At 39.1% G+C, this 15,523-nt stretch overlaps 1 protein-coding gene across 2 annotated transcripts in view; it reads right to left on the bottom strand.

Annotated features, from left to right (window-relative positions):
- Nucleotides 1-244: 244 nt before the first annotated feature.
- MND1 (meiotic nuclear divisions 1) overlaps nt 245-15,523 on the bottom strand; it is a 54,446-nt gene continuing 39,167 nt past the window's right edge. The window contains exons 7-8 of one of the 2 annotated variants that reach the window (XM_043513281.1): nt 8,184-8,228; nt 245-1,947 (exon numbers count right to left, since the gene is read on the bottom strand). In XM_043513281.1, the coding sequence (XP_043369216.1) occupies nt 1,931-1,947; nt 8,184-8,228 (62 nt within the window). In that variant the 3' untranslated portion in view covers nt 245-1,930. Of the gene's footprint in view, nt 1,948-4,540; nt 4,781-8,183; nt 8,229-15,523 lie in introns of those variants that run through there. The other variant, XM_038399547.2, reaches the window with a different exon arrangement.

The following is a 15,523-nucleotide window of genomic DNA, read 5'->3' as shown; positions in this document are numbered from 1 at the left end:
CTCCTGTATTACTTAATGACAGGTTTCAGAGTAGCAGCCGTGTTAGTCTGTATTCGCAAAAAGAAAAGGAGTACTTGTGGCACCTTAGAGACTAACAAATTTATTAGAGCATAAGCTTTCGTGAGCTACAGCTCACTTCATCGGATGCATCCGATGAAGTGAGCTGTAGCTCACGAAAGCTTATGCTCTAATAAATTTGTTAGTCTCTAAGGTGCCACAAGTACTCCTTTTCTTTTTGTATTACTTAACTTCTCAAAGACTGATTGAGAACTTTGTTGCACCCCAATTTTAGCTACCTAAAATACAAGACTATTAAAATTAAAACCCAATGTTTTCACAGAGTTAAAATGAAAAAAGGGCTTTAAATTAAAAATAATACATTTCTAGACAGCTTCTTTGTTATGGAAGATTTAAGCTTAAACATGATAGTATAGCTAATAGAATGGGAAACAAAATGAGAAATCTATATAAAGCTACTCAATAGGCTGGTCTTCAAAGAATATTCAGACAGATGCCTCAATTTAATATTTTAAGCAAAAAGTGTTGATACAGTGACATATCACTGTGTCGTATCACATAACATAATGAAAAAACCAAGCATGAGAGTCCAGACTATGAAAATGATGCCTGTCCCTAGGTTCAATTGTCAAGACACTTGCAGGAGAGATCAGAGTCTCCCTCTAGGGAAATGACACACCAAGTCTGAAAATGACATGTCTGCAAGCTCCTCAGACTCTAGAGAGTATAAACTATTAATCCCTGAACGGAACTAACAGCTGACTTAGTCCCACTATGCTCCTTTGTGGGTAACCTGCTCAGAAACACATAGAAAAGGAACTGGTTGGAAAGATCATCCTTTGAGTCAAGTTGATCCTCCTTCAAAACAGAATCCAATCAGAGTTTCAACTACAGGGCCCCATCACTGATACCACGCTGTTTCAAGCAGTGCTGACATTTTCTCTGATTATGCTCAGAGTTCTGGGGAGACACCAGTAAGTTTTTGGCACAATAGAGCACTTTCATAACCTGCTGTAAGGCTTATTAATTTGTGTTTGGGAGACTTACTACTGACCTGGGAAAACAGTAAAAAGGTTTGTGCCTCTAGTCACTGTTTTGTGCTGCAGAAAGAGGTGCAAAAGTTAACTGTGCTCCTTATTTTCTATCAAAGGTGCAACTGGAATGTAAGGAACACCCAGTTATTGTTGCACTTGCCAGGAAGGAAGTATGAAGGGATGTCCAAAAAAATCAGCATCTACCCGTGGAATTTTAAACAACTGCACTTGGGCACAAGTGGACACCGAGCCTTTGGAACCTCACTGTGCACTGCATATCCCCATTAATCATCATGTTTGAAGGAGCAAATGGAGGGATCCCAGCATCCACTGTTGCTTCACTGATGCACTGCATTGGGTTTATTACATGACAGTATGCGGTCATTCACAGTGCAGCTATATGAGGTACCATAAATGGCTATGGAAGAGAGAGAGAGAGGGGAGGAAGAAAAAAGGTGTCCTCTGCCCCCCAAGGCTCAGGCCTCCTGCAGGATCAGGCTTGCCATAAGGCCTACAGGCTATGAGTGCAGTTCACGGAGTTAACAAATTACTCTTCATGTTCAGATTTAATTTAATTTTCATTACACTTCAGAGAAGGATTTGGATGAGCCAGACACAAAGGAGTTGTGCCCTAACCATGTCGCCACCACTCTGGGGACCCTGGCAACAGGAAGCTTTCAGAGCTCTGGGGGCTACACATGGATCAGACAAGTCTGCCACCTCCAGCTCCATTAAGCATTTCTCCATGGTATTTTCAGGAAAGGGTTGTAATTCTCTCTGGGAAAGGCTGCAGCACCAAGAGAGTTCTTTTGACACTGCAGTTTCTATATCTCCTGTATCAGTGACTGCATACATATTCTCCTTAGGCCAGGGTATGCTCAGCCAGCAAGGTCACCTACAGGGAAAAAAAGGTTCCAATCCAATTACTATGTATATCCTTGGCAACACTTATCACATCATTAGGGCCCTACCAAATTCACAGCCATGAAAAACACGTCACGGAACGTGAAATCTGGTCTTCCCCTGTAAAAATCTGGTCTTTTGTGTGCATTTATCCTATACTATACAGATTTCGTGAGTGAGACTAGAGTTTCTCAAATTGCGGGTCCTGATCCAAAAGGGAGTTGCGGGGGTCGGGAGGGGCTCACAAGGTTATTTTAGGGTGGGTCATGGCATTGCCACCCTTACTTCTGCGCTGACTTCAGAACTGGCAGCCAGAGAGTGGTGGCTGTTGGCCAGGTGCCCAGCTCAGAAGGCAGCGCCCCACCAGCAGCTGGGCAGCCGGACAACAGACACTGCTCTCCAGCTGCCAGCTCTGAAGTCAGTGCAGAAGTAAGGGTGCCAATACCACACCATGCCATCCTTACTTCTGCACTGCTGCTGGCAACGGCTCTGCCTTCAGAGCTGGGCTCCTGGCCAGCAGCCACTGCTCTCCAGCTGCTCAGCTCTAAAGACAGAGCTGCTGCCAGCAGCAGCGCAGAAGTGAGTATAGCAGTACCCCAATCCCCCCCACTAAGTAACTTTGCGCCCTCCCCCACAACTCCTACTATTACAACACAGTGAAATTTCAGATTTAAATAGATGAAATCATGAAATTTACGATTTTTAAAATCCTATGATCATGAAATTGACCAAAATGGATTGTGAATTTGGTAGGGCCCTATACATCATCTTAGACAAAATTGCCCAATACCCAGGAGCATGTCTTAAATCCTTCTGTTCTCAGACTCTCTGGGCTGTTTGGGTACATTGACTGGACAGGTCGCTGGAGACTGGCTTCTGACCAAGTACCAAGATTAACGTCACTTTTCCAGTAGAACTCTTGCTAAAGTTAGCAATTTAACCAAGGTGGAGACAAAGAAGCCACGTTGGCCTAATTCTCATACTGTTTGCTTGTAGCAGGCAGAACCTAACTTCTGAAAACGTGGTTCATGATCTCTGTGGCAAACTCCCAATAATTTTCAAGAGTTAAATTGTGGTGCTGCCCATCAGGGTAGCAGTTCAATCACAGATATCTTTCAGCATTCTGAAACTGAGATTCATATGTCTGGATAATCATGTGGCATGCTGCTCTACAAGACAGTAACAATGTGAAACATCATTTTGGGCTTGCTGAATCCTGCATATTGACTTAGGGTGCAGAATGCCATTGCCAGGGGGGCTAGAAGTGGAAAATCATGAGGTCCTATCCCAGAAAGAGATTTCCAGATGACTCCCACACTCCCAGATGTTGATCAAACAAGACTTCTGAAGTGAGTTACTATAAAGACTTACCAATAACGCCCGCACACATTCAAACAGAAAAAGAAGAGGTGAAAGAGGAAAGGACTCAGATGCTTCAGTTAACTGAAAGTTATCTTAACACCATAGACACTTGCTAAATGTAGTGAAGAAGATGTAGATAAGGCCTGAATTTAGATCCATGTAGACAGAATCAAGAACAAACAGAAGTGCTAACAATGTATTTGTCTGCCAAAGCAAAAATTGCCAAGAAACTTGTAGTAAAAGCCATCAGAATGGCATATACAGAAACATATGGTTCATAAAGTTTACTTAGGTGTTGGCGAGGAGACTATTCTCACAGTACCCACAGGCAGCTACACAAAATAGAAACGAGGGGAATGATCATACAAAAATAGCTGTTTATATTTTCTTAAGCTTTCCACCCAAGCCTCTCATTCTTTTCTTTTGTATTTGATGCTGAGGACTCTGGAAAAAGCAATTCTGAAATTGGCTACTTCACTCACTCTCAATGGGTTGTGTTGGCTCCTTAGGAGCATGTAAGCCATCCTCTACAACTGATGCTACACCAGGATACTATTGTACACTTGACTCATGAGGGTAACCATCATGGAAACACATGACCTTACAATCAGCAGCACATCTGATGGTCTGGGATCAGTCCTTTTTTGTGGCCAAGCAATGATACATCCAGTGGTCTATCACCAAACTCATGGGTCATTCGATATACCGCATGTGCTGCTTCCTCTCAGGTCTTTTCAACAGCTTGTGCCTGTTGCATTTCAGGAAGCAAGTCAGCTCCCCAATCTGTTAGTCTCAAGGACTATTCATTGTCCCTTTCCAGTTCCACCCTCCCTCCTACATTACTTCCCACAATCAGCCCCTGAACGTTGTCCACCCTCTCTACCTCCAGGATGATTAGTAGTTTTGGTCATTATTTCTTTGTCATCATCCAGATCAGTGGAAACCTCCTTCCTTCCAAGTCCTCCAATGTTATTCTCATTCTACAGACTCTTCAGCAGAATCAAACTGCTGAACATACCTAGATGGGAATTCCTTGGAGATTTTGGCTCTCTCTTGGTTGGGCTCCTGCTGGTTCTTATAACAAGCAACCAGAAACATGAAGACCAGGACCGTATGACAACTACCTTGCACAGCCTTCCCTAATACTTGGGCTGTCTCACCCTGACATTGGGTGATTTAGAGTTCAGGAAGTAATGGGGGGGAAAAAAACAAAACCGACAATGTATTGTTTACATTTTATTAATATTAATGAAAAGTGCAAATACAAGGGGGTGTTTGGTTTAGTTTTGAAAAACAACAGACAAATGTCAGCTGAGCAATATTAAATAAGATATGTACACTTGTGTCAGTAACACATTAATCAATATAGTCAAAGTCTTCTGGAATCCCAAAACTTTTGTCAATTCTGTTCTCTTCAAATCCAAATTTCCGTTTGGCCCAAGATTTTATTGCAAAGATATTATCTGTGAACAGAGTGAAGAAATGTTTCAGTTCACAAGCAGAATAAGAGCACTAGATTCCTCACTACTGTAAACCCTTCACAACCTCTGGAAACGTGAAAAAGCACAGAGCTGCTAAATTTCAGATTATAATTTACAAGGTAGGGTTAAGAGGAAAGAGGAATCAAATGCTTGTTCTGTTTTTATGAATAACCGAGCACTGCTACAAATGCTAATGAGGCAAATAGGTTGGTAAAAATATGTGCATAAAAATAAAAGTTATGCTCAAAATGAGTTTTTAGTCACTATTATGTCCTTAACTATAAATTCTGTCGCTATTTTATTTTGTATAGTTAAAATATTAAAAGATTAGAAAAAAATCGGGCTTGTACAGTTATTTTGGGGGAGGTCTTCCTCAGGGTTTATGAACAGAAACTTGAAAAGCTGTACGCTTTCAAAAATATTCCTATCTGATTATTTTCACCCAAGAAAAATTCGCAATATCAAATCTGTTCTTCCCTGATTATGCTGAGGACCTGCTGAACATCCTAAAGAATGTGCATTTTCTGTGAACTCTCACAACGTAATTTGTTAAAGTGTTAATCATTGAAGCCAAATAGATGCAACAAAACCAAACTGAAGTGTTTCAAACAGTCGGATAAAGAATCCTTTCTCCTCTCAATTAGCCAAATGTCTCTTGCCTCTGATGAAGTCATAATTTTATTTGATCTCCATTCATTTTAGGGCTGGTGTAGTCTAGCTTGTAACTGAGCCAGCTGTACTGCACTGGTGTAAAGGTAAAAAGTTCAGTATAACCACACTGAATCATGTTAACAAACTTCGCAAGTTTTGCCATGTACCTGCAATGTGCTGTTCTAAAAAGTTACAACTGCAACGGCATGAGGGTAGCTACTTCACAGTTCCCAATACAGCCTCCAGAAGCAGTGTATTCTGTGTGACTTTTCAAAAGTCCACCAGGACACTGTGGGGCACTAGTCAGAGGACTAGTCTAATTACTGGTCTTTTGAAGTCACTGAATACATTCTCCCACTACTATTGAACAGTTGAATAAGGGCTAGTCTACACTGGCAACATTAAAGCACTGCCGCAGCAGCGCTTTATCGTGGCTGGTGTAGTCACGGACAGTGCTGAGAGAGAGCTCTCCCAGGTAGCTAACATGAACCTGAACATGATTTGCCCTGCTACATGTTGACTGCGAAGTCCTGATCTGTTGTATCATCTACCTTGACAGAAGACTCTCTGGTATGATGGGATAATGTGATTTTGGTAATTAATTGATCTTTAAATATTCAGGGTAAATAGGACTAATCCCCTAAGATGGGATATTAGATGGAAGGGATCTGAGTTACCCAGGAAAGAATTTTCTGTAGTATCTGGCCGGTGAATCTTGCCCATAAGCTCAGGGTTTAGCTGATCGCCATATTTGGGGTCAGGAAGAAATTTTCCTCCAGGGCAGATTGGAAGAGGCCCTGGAGGTTTTTCGCCTTCCTCTGTAGCATGGGGCACGGGTCACTTGAGGGAGGATTCTCTGCTCCTTGAAGTCTTTAAACCACGATTTGAGGACTTCAGTAGCTCAGACATAGGTGAAGTTTTTTGTAGGAGTGGGTGGGTGAGATTCTGTGGCCTGCGTTGTGCAGGAGGTCAGACTAGATGATCAGAATGGTCCCTTCTGACCTTAGTATCTATGAATCTAAGACAACTGTGAACAAATACAATAAAATACTGTAATGTAGAAAATGCATATATTGTCATAAAGTAGCAAAGATGACATGTCCAAGGTTTTAGAGTTTTAAGTAAACTCCTGGAGTCAAAACTATGCAATTCTTTAGTACATGTATTTTAACCATCAAAGAATGTGGTGCTAGTGCTCCATAAGTTAGTTAATTGTAGAATTACTGATAAATCAAAGGTAATTTTAGAATTAGTGATAAATCTGCTCACTGTAAAGTCATTATTTTACTTACAAAGACATTTCTTCTCTTTTTGGGTTGCATAATATGGATTTAGTTTGAAAAATTTGGGAAAAATAAACATGCACTTAGAAATACTTGAGCTTTGGTAAGTGGTTTTATTTTGTATTAGATTGTTTTATCATAATTATTCAGTATCCTTTAATTATATTTTACATTACATCTTCGAGTAATATAGAATCGATTATTTGATTGTTACGCTAACTTCTATAATTGCACAATTGTTTAGGTTAAGGGGAAATTATCCATCAAGCTACTCTATGACTATGTATCTTTGAAGTAAAGTTTTTACCAACAGATATTTGATTATAAAATTGCTATTGAGCACAGATATGCTACAATATGGAACCAGGTTTACAGATTAGATAGCAAAGTACAATCTCTTAAACACCTCTTACAAACGGAAGTCTTGATAACACTCAATACCCACACAGAAATTATCTTTAAAAATACTTTTTCCTGTTTCAGAACAGGGCAGTAACGACAACAATTCTGTTCAACGGTAAGATATAAACAACAAGAAGAAATCATTAAAAGATTCTTCTTTTTCTATCAAATATGGAATACAATTTATTGCCTACCACTTCTCTGTTTCTAGAAAAGCCTGGGCAATTCATTTACTATACAGTGAATAAAGACAAATTCTCAATAAATGTAATTTACAAACAATATTTCCACCAATTAAAACTCAAAATGAAAAAAAAAAAAAAAAAACCATTGTCTGCTCTGCAAAAGGGCAATATATAACACAAATCACCTGCAGAGCAAAAGGGAGGGGGAAAATAATGGGGAAAATATTTCCATAAGAACTTAATACAGTAACCTTCTTCAAAACTGCAACAGTTTATAGATTTCATCCATGACACTGAGCAAATGAACTATTTACTCTAAGCAAGAATAATTACTTTATCACTCCATATATATATATGCACATCTGCATGCACACCAGTGACAACAAAACCTCTATATAGCACTGTAAATTTTAAACATTCAAAAATGTAAATTAAGATTAAATTAATAAAATAATCCATGATTTTCTATGCATCTTAAAAAGTATACCAGTGTCAACCCCATTACTAACATTAAGGGACTCCTGCTATTGAAGTCTCCTTATATCAACTGTGGAAATTAGCTCCAGACTGAAATTTGGCGAACCAAGTTTCTACTAGGAGAGGAAGTCTGCTATGCATTTTGAAAAAAATTAGACTGGTAGGATGTTCGTTATATACGTGAAACACACACATCTATGCACCCATGACAGTACATTTCTAGGGGGGTTATTTCCCTGCACTTCTAGAATTAAAGCTCATTTTAGCTGAAAAATTACATATAATTTAAAAGCCCTATAAGTCACTGAGCAGAACTTTGAGTTGAGTTTCGCTACACTCAAGCGCCATAATTAGGAATGTTGTTGAACACTGTAAATGCATACCCACCAGTCCATCTGTTGGCTGCCTCCTTGGCGACTTTGTTTGCTTGACCTGAAAGAGAGAAAAACCATGTACATACAAGGCACAGTCACATAATTTAACAAGTGCAAAACAGTGAGATGACGTTTATATTGACACAGTTCCTATGAACCCACTGACCATAAAGAAGATATTCATCTGTGGCTTTCAAATATGTCTTTTTTAAGATTAACCTAGTTTTGGGGCATTGTTGAATAAAAAATCATTAACAAAGGACCATAAAATATACATTCTTAAAAATACTTTTGACACTTCAGATGGTATTTTAAAAGAAAAAAATTTTGGTTTAGCCTGCTTGGTGGCTCAGCAATAGTGCTCTGCACAGCTATGTGGGAGATCTTAATTAGGTCCATGGGCTGGAAGTGCTGCAGGGACAGCTGCATCTTCTCTGAGAGAGAATGCTTGGCATTACTCAGGAGCAATCTCTCTCACCTGTAAATATTCTTATTTCTGTAGCATCACAGGTGTGCACGACTCTTTAGAGAAAAAGTACATAGCAACAGTAGTGGCCTGTGAGATAAATCCAGTGTATCATGTGCCTTAGAAGAGGGAACCAGAAAGGTTCTCAGGACTTCATCAAAGATACTAAGGAACCCTTTGATGAGACACAGAAAGAATAACATTTCTGGATAACAAATGCAAAAATAAAGGTTAACACACTTTTTAAAAAAAAACCCATCTCCACTGCAAATAGCTTAAAAAGAGTTTATGACACAAACCAGTTTCTAAAAAAGTTTATTAAATCTTCTTATCCCCATTGGTGTAAAAGCTGCATCAGCCTGGGAACTTATTAGAATCATCATATTTCTTATGCTTACATATACCTTGACCATTTCCAGTCAGCCTTGCTAGTGCTTGCATGATAATATTCATTTACAATGGTCAGCATGAAGTACAAAGTTTGTCTCTAGGGGTACTGAAAATGAATATGAGATAAAGTGTTCATCGTCACGGACTCTACTGTAGGCAAATGTTAATTATCTTGCAAAATAAACTTAGCACATGGTAAGGTTGGTGCTCATTATTTAACCTTATGTGCTGCAGTCAGTGATGTGAAGAATGATTAGATAATAGTAAAATGTGGTGGTGAAAGCTCTGAATTCTTTAAAGATGGCCTAAAAAGGGGGGAAAAAAATTGGACTTGTGCCCTTTTTGCTTCTTTATGATGTATGAAGGCAAAGAGAGAGTGTTTTTTGTATTGGAAATTCAGTTCATGTCTATCCCGAGAGACTCTATACTCTTCTCTTCACTGGCATTTGTTCCGAGAATTTTCCATTGTTGCTTCCACTGGTTCAGCAGCTCCATCAATGGGAATGCTAGCACTGACAATGTACTGGCAGCATCAGCATTTTAAGCACCGTATGGCCTAACCCAGCTCAGAGCAGGTCTACAAAAAAAGGGCTTGTGTAGTCTAGGATAAAATGCATTTTTAAAATGTGTTAGCTAAACCATTTTAGCTAGCATGTTTTAAACCCTAGTATAGCTAGGGAAAGTTGCATCTGAATCTAGGGCTTATCAATACTTGCTTGTGTGTGCTAAAAATATATACAACTTGCCCAGCCCACACTAGGATTTTAAAACGTTAGCTAAAATATTTTGAAAATGCACTTTTTCTCGTAGCCTAAACAAGAGCATATTGTATAGACCTGCTGTGAGCAGGGTTAGGCAATGTAGTACATAAAATGATGGTAGCCAATTACATTCTCAGCAAATAGAGGATAAATAGGTACTTATATATTAAATTACTGTTTATTCAATTCCAAGACAAAGTACATTCACCTGCAAAAATCACAACATGTGTCCAATTTCTTTTAAATATTAAGATTTGATAGACATGCTTGGTTTGTCAAATACGTGCAGAGATTTTACTTATTTTAATAATATCACCAGAAGTGTATCATGGGTACTATAAAGATTCTCACTGTGTAATATGGTAACACCCTGTGAAATGGGAAGATTGATGATTATATTGTTGTTTTACTATATTAATATTTCTCTAAACAAAATCTCACTGTGATAACAATTACTGTTTTGTCTGATATTTACAGGGCATGGATTTGTAAACCTTATAAAACTTCCTAAATAAATAGTTACAGACAGACAGACAGAGCAAGCAGGTAGCTGCCTGGAGCCTTGCCTTTGCTAGCACTGCCACTGCTGGAGCCGAAACATTGGTAGGCAGCATCTTCTGATCAGTGCTTAATTTGTAATGAAAGAGGTGCTGGAGCTCAAGCAATTTTTTTACTTTTATAACTGATGTGGCAAGCCCAGAGATGCCGGGGCTATGATTGACAAGCCTAGAGGTGCTAGGGCTCAGCCCTAGCACAAATTAAGCACTGCTTCAGATTGTAGAAGGAGAGAAATGACATCACAAGAGTTGGAAAGTGAGGTTTAACAATTAAGATGGGAAAGGATTTTTAGCCACACTTTCTAACTTAGTTTGTTTTGCTAAAGCCTCTTCAACTTCAATGAATGGCAACACTGTATAGAAAACTAATCTTTGTCAAAGACTAAACAGTTAAGGTGTGTGAAATCACAATGTACATGCTCCAAGACATCCAGTAGGTCCCTCCAGCAGAACTAGAGTTGACAATGACATTGTTGATATTTTTATGGTTAAAAAAAAACAAAACACACAAATCTTTTTAAAAGCCACTTTCAGGCTCTCTTTAAACATAAAGCAGCAAAAAGGGACACAAGTCAATTTTTTGTTTAAAATCAATCAGTCATTGTTCATCTCTAAAGGGTTACTGTAGCAACAATGACCCAATAATGTTCAAAGGTGGTCCGCAAAAGTAATAGCCAGGCCCAGCAATGTTACTAATAAATGCTGAAAACTCTCAGCATCCAGAACCTGCACATTGATTTTCTTCCTTCAAAGTTTTTAGGTGGCAAAGAAAGAACTGTACCGAATTCCCTTTCTTACCCGACTACTTTATATTTCCAGGCCACCCTTAAGGCTTATCTTAACGTTTTTATGTACAAAATAAGATCTCCAAAAACAGGAACCTCAAGATCTTGCCCATGAGAATAATGAAATGCCAAGTCTCCCAAGACAAAGTAGATAAATTTACAAAACAAGTAGCAGCTGGTGACAGTGTGAGCTACCATACTAACTCAGTAAGCAGGTTTTATGGATTTCTTCTCTGAAAGGATCAGAGATTGCAGAGAAAACTGGCAACCTTTCAAGGATATAGTTAAAAATCAGCCTGCAGAACTGTTAACAGGTAATGCAAAATATAACTAACATCTTAAATATTTTTGGGGTAAAGTAACTTTTATATCTTGAAGTGTAATTCTGCTGTATGGAACAGCAGCAGCTGCAATTATTCTCACAGGTTAACAAGCACTGTTAGTTGCGGGCTTCCTAGTACTGCTCACGAAGGGAGGTCTCAGTAAATAAGAACCCTATAGTTACAGAAATGGAATTCACTCAGTCTCCCTTTGTATATAGTTACATGTAAATATCAAAATGGTAGCTATAGTAAGAATGGTCTATGAACCTTAATCTTCTATACTTCTTCCTACTCACAGAAACAATTTTGTATAGAATATTTTCTACATCCCTGGGTCTAAGGCCTCGGCTGTTGAGAAATTCATTAAACATTTCCCTTACCCTTCCAAGCACAATAGGCCAGATTTTCCTCACACTAATTCTTGACCTCTCTTGGAGAAGCCTCTTTAGGCTATTCCTGGGAGCTACGTGATACAAGAAGATGCCTATTAATGAAAATGTGCTCATGCAATTAAGTTCTGAGTTCACGTTTATTAGGAATGCCACTTCCAAGACCATAGGTGCATTGCAGAATTTACACACTTGGCATACAGGAGAGCACACTGCTAACTTGATTGCCTAGCAATTCCTGCTGACTCATCCCTAGATCAACACTGACAGTGGCCTTGGACAAGGTTCTGCATTTTGCCATCAGAAACTATTTGTAGCAGTGAGAGGGAGATCAAAAAAGTTAATGGAAGAGGCAGTGATCATGAGAGAGAGAGCAGGGCAACAGCTCATATGTGAATGCCTATGCAAGTTGGGGTCCACAAAACTCTACCAGCAGACTATCAAACACTGAAGGAAGAAAACTAATTGTTCAATAGCATTGGGGAAGAAATGGATGCTCATAAGAAGTTTCCCTCATAATCAGAGTGAAGAACATGACCCATGACCAATGTTCCCTCTAATTTTTGACAGGCCGTGTGCGCAAAAAATTTCTTCTGTGCAAACTGTTATGCTTTTTTGCATGCGGTGTTTCACCGGGTGCATAGGGTTTAGGATCTGTGTGCACGCGCACAGCTTAGAGGGAACAGTGCCCATGACCCCAGTGCTCTGCTTTACCAGAATTCTTTGCACTGTTTCAGCCAAAATATCAAATATGCTGTAATAGTTTTAAAGTTCACTACACCATAAACTGGATTAAAACGTACACATTTTATTTGTCATTTAAATGATACATTAAATATCTTGTTTACTGTAGCTATTTACATTGAGAATGTTATCTTCACAACAAGGGTTAGAAATGTTAAAAGTGAATCTAGACTCTGTAGAAATTTAGCAATTACTAGGAAATTCTCCTGAGAGTCACAACTCCTAGCTTAAGATCCACTATGTGTTAGAATGTTTTTGAAAGACATGGAGCATGACAGTGCAAGCCATCTGCAATTGAAACCACCATGTGAATGGTGTATATTAGCATTGCTTTCTCAAAAAATGAAGAACTTGTGCCTGAAAATAACCCCTGTGCAAATGCATACAATAGTTCTAACTCTCTCTATATGGTGAGACACACTAGCACATACTAAATTATTGGTAAGAATCTCCTTCTCTGGGAGTATGTTTTTAATGTGTCTAGGATCTTTGTCAGCCTATTAACAACAACAAAAAAAAGGATTCAAGTTCCATCAGTACAGGCTCCCTATGTCCTTTATGAAAAGGTTAGACTGTCAAGTCTCATCAGTACATTTGTAATGTGTCTTTGAAAAAGTTTCATATGTTTTGTCATGACTGGTAACAAAAAAGATTTCTACAACCCATACACACACAATGTACAGTGTCATGTACTCACACGTACCATATTGTGCATGCACGCACATGCGCGCGCGCGCACACACACACACTATTAGCTTTTAAGAAAAAATATCTTAAAAGCTCCCACTCCTTAATTCTTGGTCTCATAACTCTTATAACCAAAAATACACCTCTTCTATTGCCCAAGCAAACGAGCTAATACAAGCAAGAAATAATACACCTAACAAAGAGAAAGTGACCATACAGGCTTAGGGTCTGATCCAGTGTTCACTGAAGTCAGTGGGAATATTTCCCTTGCGTTCAATGGACTCCAAAACCAAAAAAATTCACTCATGGTTTGTCTACACTGCAATTAAAAACCCATGGCTGGCCTGCACCAACTGACTCAGGCTAACGGGCTGTAGATGTTTGGGCTCAAGCTGCAGCTCAAGCTCCGAGACCATCCCACCTCACAAGACCCTAGAGCCCAGGCTCCAGTCCGAACACCACAATTAAACAGCCCTTTAACCCGAGCCCTGCAAGTCAGAGTCAGCTGGCACAGGCCAGTCACAGGTATCTAATTGCAGTGTAGACATACCCACAGTTGTGAAATCTCAGGAACTACATCTCCCGACACAGGCAATTCCTTACCGTCCTCAAGGACCATCAATATCTATATTAAATTACTGCATCTAATTTGTATTTGTCCCCCAATATTTTCATAAGTTACTTGCATTTGATGTTACCTGTCCTCCCTCATGTACTTTGCAGCTATGACATGAGTCAAAGAGAACATAAAGACTTTTGTTATGTTACACTATATTTAGAAACTTCCATAGAGCCTCAAAGTTATTCCATATCCCTACATTTTGGGGTGTCACAAACCTAATATCCTGATCATCCCAGTAAAGCTGACCTACAAAGGAGGGAGGGGGAAATTACATCAATCCTCCCGTGCACACATGCACCATGTGTAGAACAGGGCTTGCATCAGTACACTCTGCCCCAGAACGTTACTTGCATAAGCTGCACAGCAGTGTTTCCACATTATGGGTTTGCCTAGTCTAGACAAGCCCACCAGTTATAGCACATCTAGCTCTAGTGAAGACAAACTCTCAATATACATGAGATTGCTGACACATTTTCTCAGGAAAGAGGAGACTTGAAGAGTCCTGATATTTTAACATAAAAGCAGAAAGAATAATTTTAAAATCCAAAATACATGTCCAGGTCTACTTTATACAACATGAAACAACAAAAAGGGCACAAAACCAATATTTTAAATTTTCCTTTGCAGATCACCTTTAAACAACAGTCAACAATCAAAGAGCTGAGTGAGCTGTTTAGTGGAAAGCCAAATAACCAAGGTTGTTCCATTCCTTTGTTTAACAGTGGGACAGTACAAGTGATGCAACCAGGCTCTCTCTCAAAGTAGTCTCAAACATCTGCTCTCATTTCTTTAGGTTTTTTCTGGTAAATGCTGTAATGTTTCCATGTAATCTTTTTAAGACATCACCAAGTGCACTGCTGCTTATTCCGTGACTGAGAAGTGATTGCAAATTGTGATGCTCCCCATTTAGTCACCTGTAGCCATTTGCCACATCACAAAACTGATCATATGTTCATCTACCCATTGTATCAGTTCCACAAGATTGTTTTGAAGATTTACCAGCTTACGCACTAACCTACTTACACTAATTTCACTCCATCTTCCTCTTCCATCCCTCCCCTCCAACATTTTTTCTCTTAAAATGTAACTAATCTAAAACAAAAAAAAACAAAACAAACTAATGGTCCTTCTCCTTCCTGTCCAAAAACCAGTTAAATACCAGGCAAGTACAATTATTCAGGGTTGAAACAGAGTGTGTTGCAGGTGCTAGTTAAAGGCCTGATCCTGCAACTGGACCCATGAAGGTGAACTCCTATCCTGTGTTGAATCTTTTGAAGTGCCTATGTTGAACTCCATGGACAAGATAATTGCAAGATCTATACCTAAAAGTCTGAATGAGCCATTCCATTATAAACCCCTGTTTTCACTTGCTCTTACAACTTTTGTAAAGATATTCCTTACAGGATTACATTTCTCCTTCCTGCTCTCAGAACAAAGAGAAAAAAGTTTTTTGGGTTTTTTTCCTGCTCTAAAGCTGGAACAAAATATATTGAGCCAGTCATTGGATATATCAGTGTAGAAGAAAACATATGTTCAAGCTTTTAATACTGTTTTTTTGCTTAGCTAACTAAAACAGCTTCATTTTAAAATAAACTTGGCAGAGATACAAGTTCTCAGAATGGACTAGTC

The sequence above is a fragment of the Dermochelys coriacea genome, chromosome 4, assembly GCF_009764565.3.
Source record: "Dermochelys coriacea isolate rDerCor1 chromosome 4, rDerCor1.pri.v4, whole genome shotgun sequence".
Classification (NCBI taxonomy): Eukaryota; Metazoa; Chordata; order Testudines; family Dermochelyidae; genus Dermochelys; species Dermochelys coriacea.
This window is presented reverse-complemented; position numbering and strand designations above follow the sequence as displayed.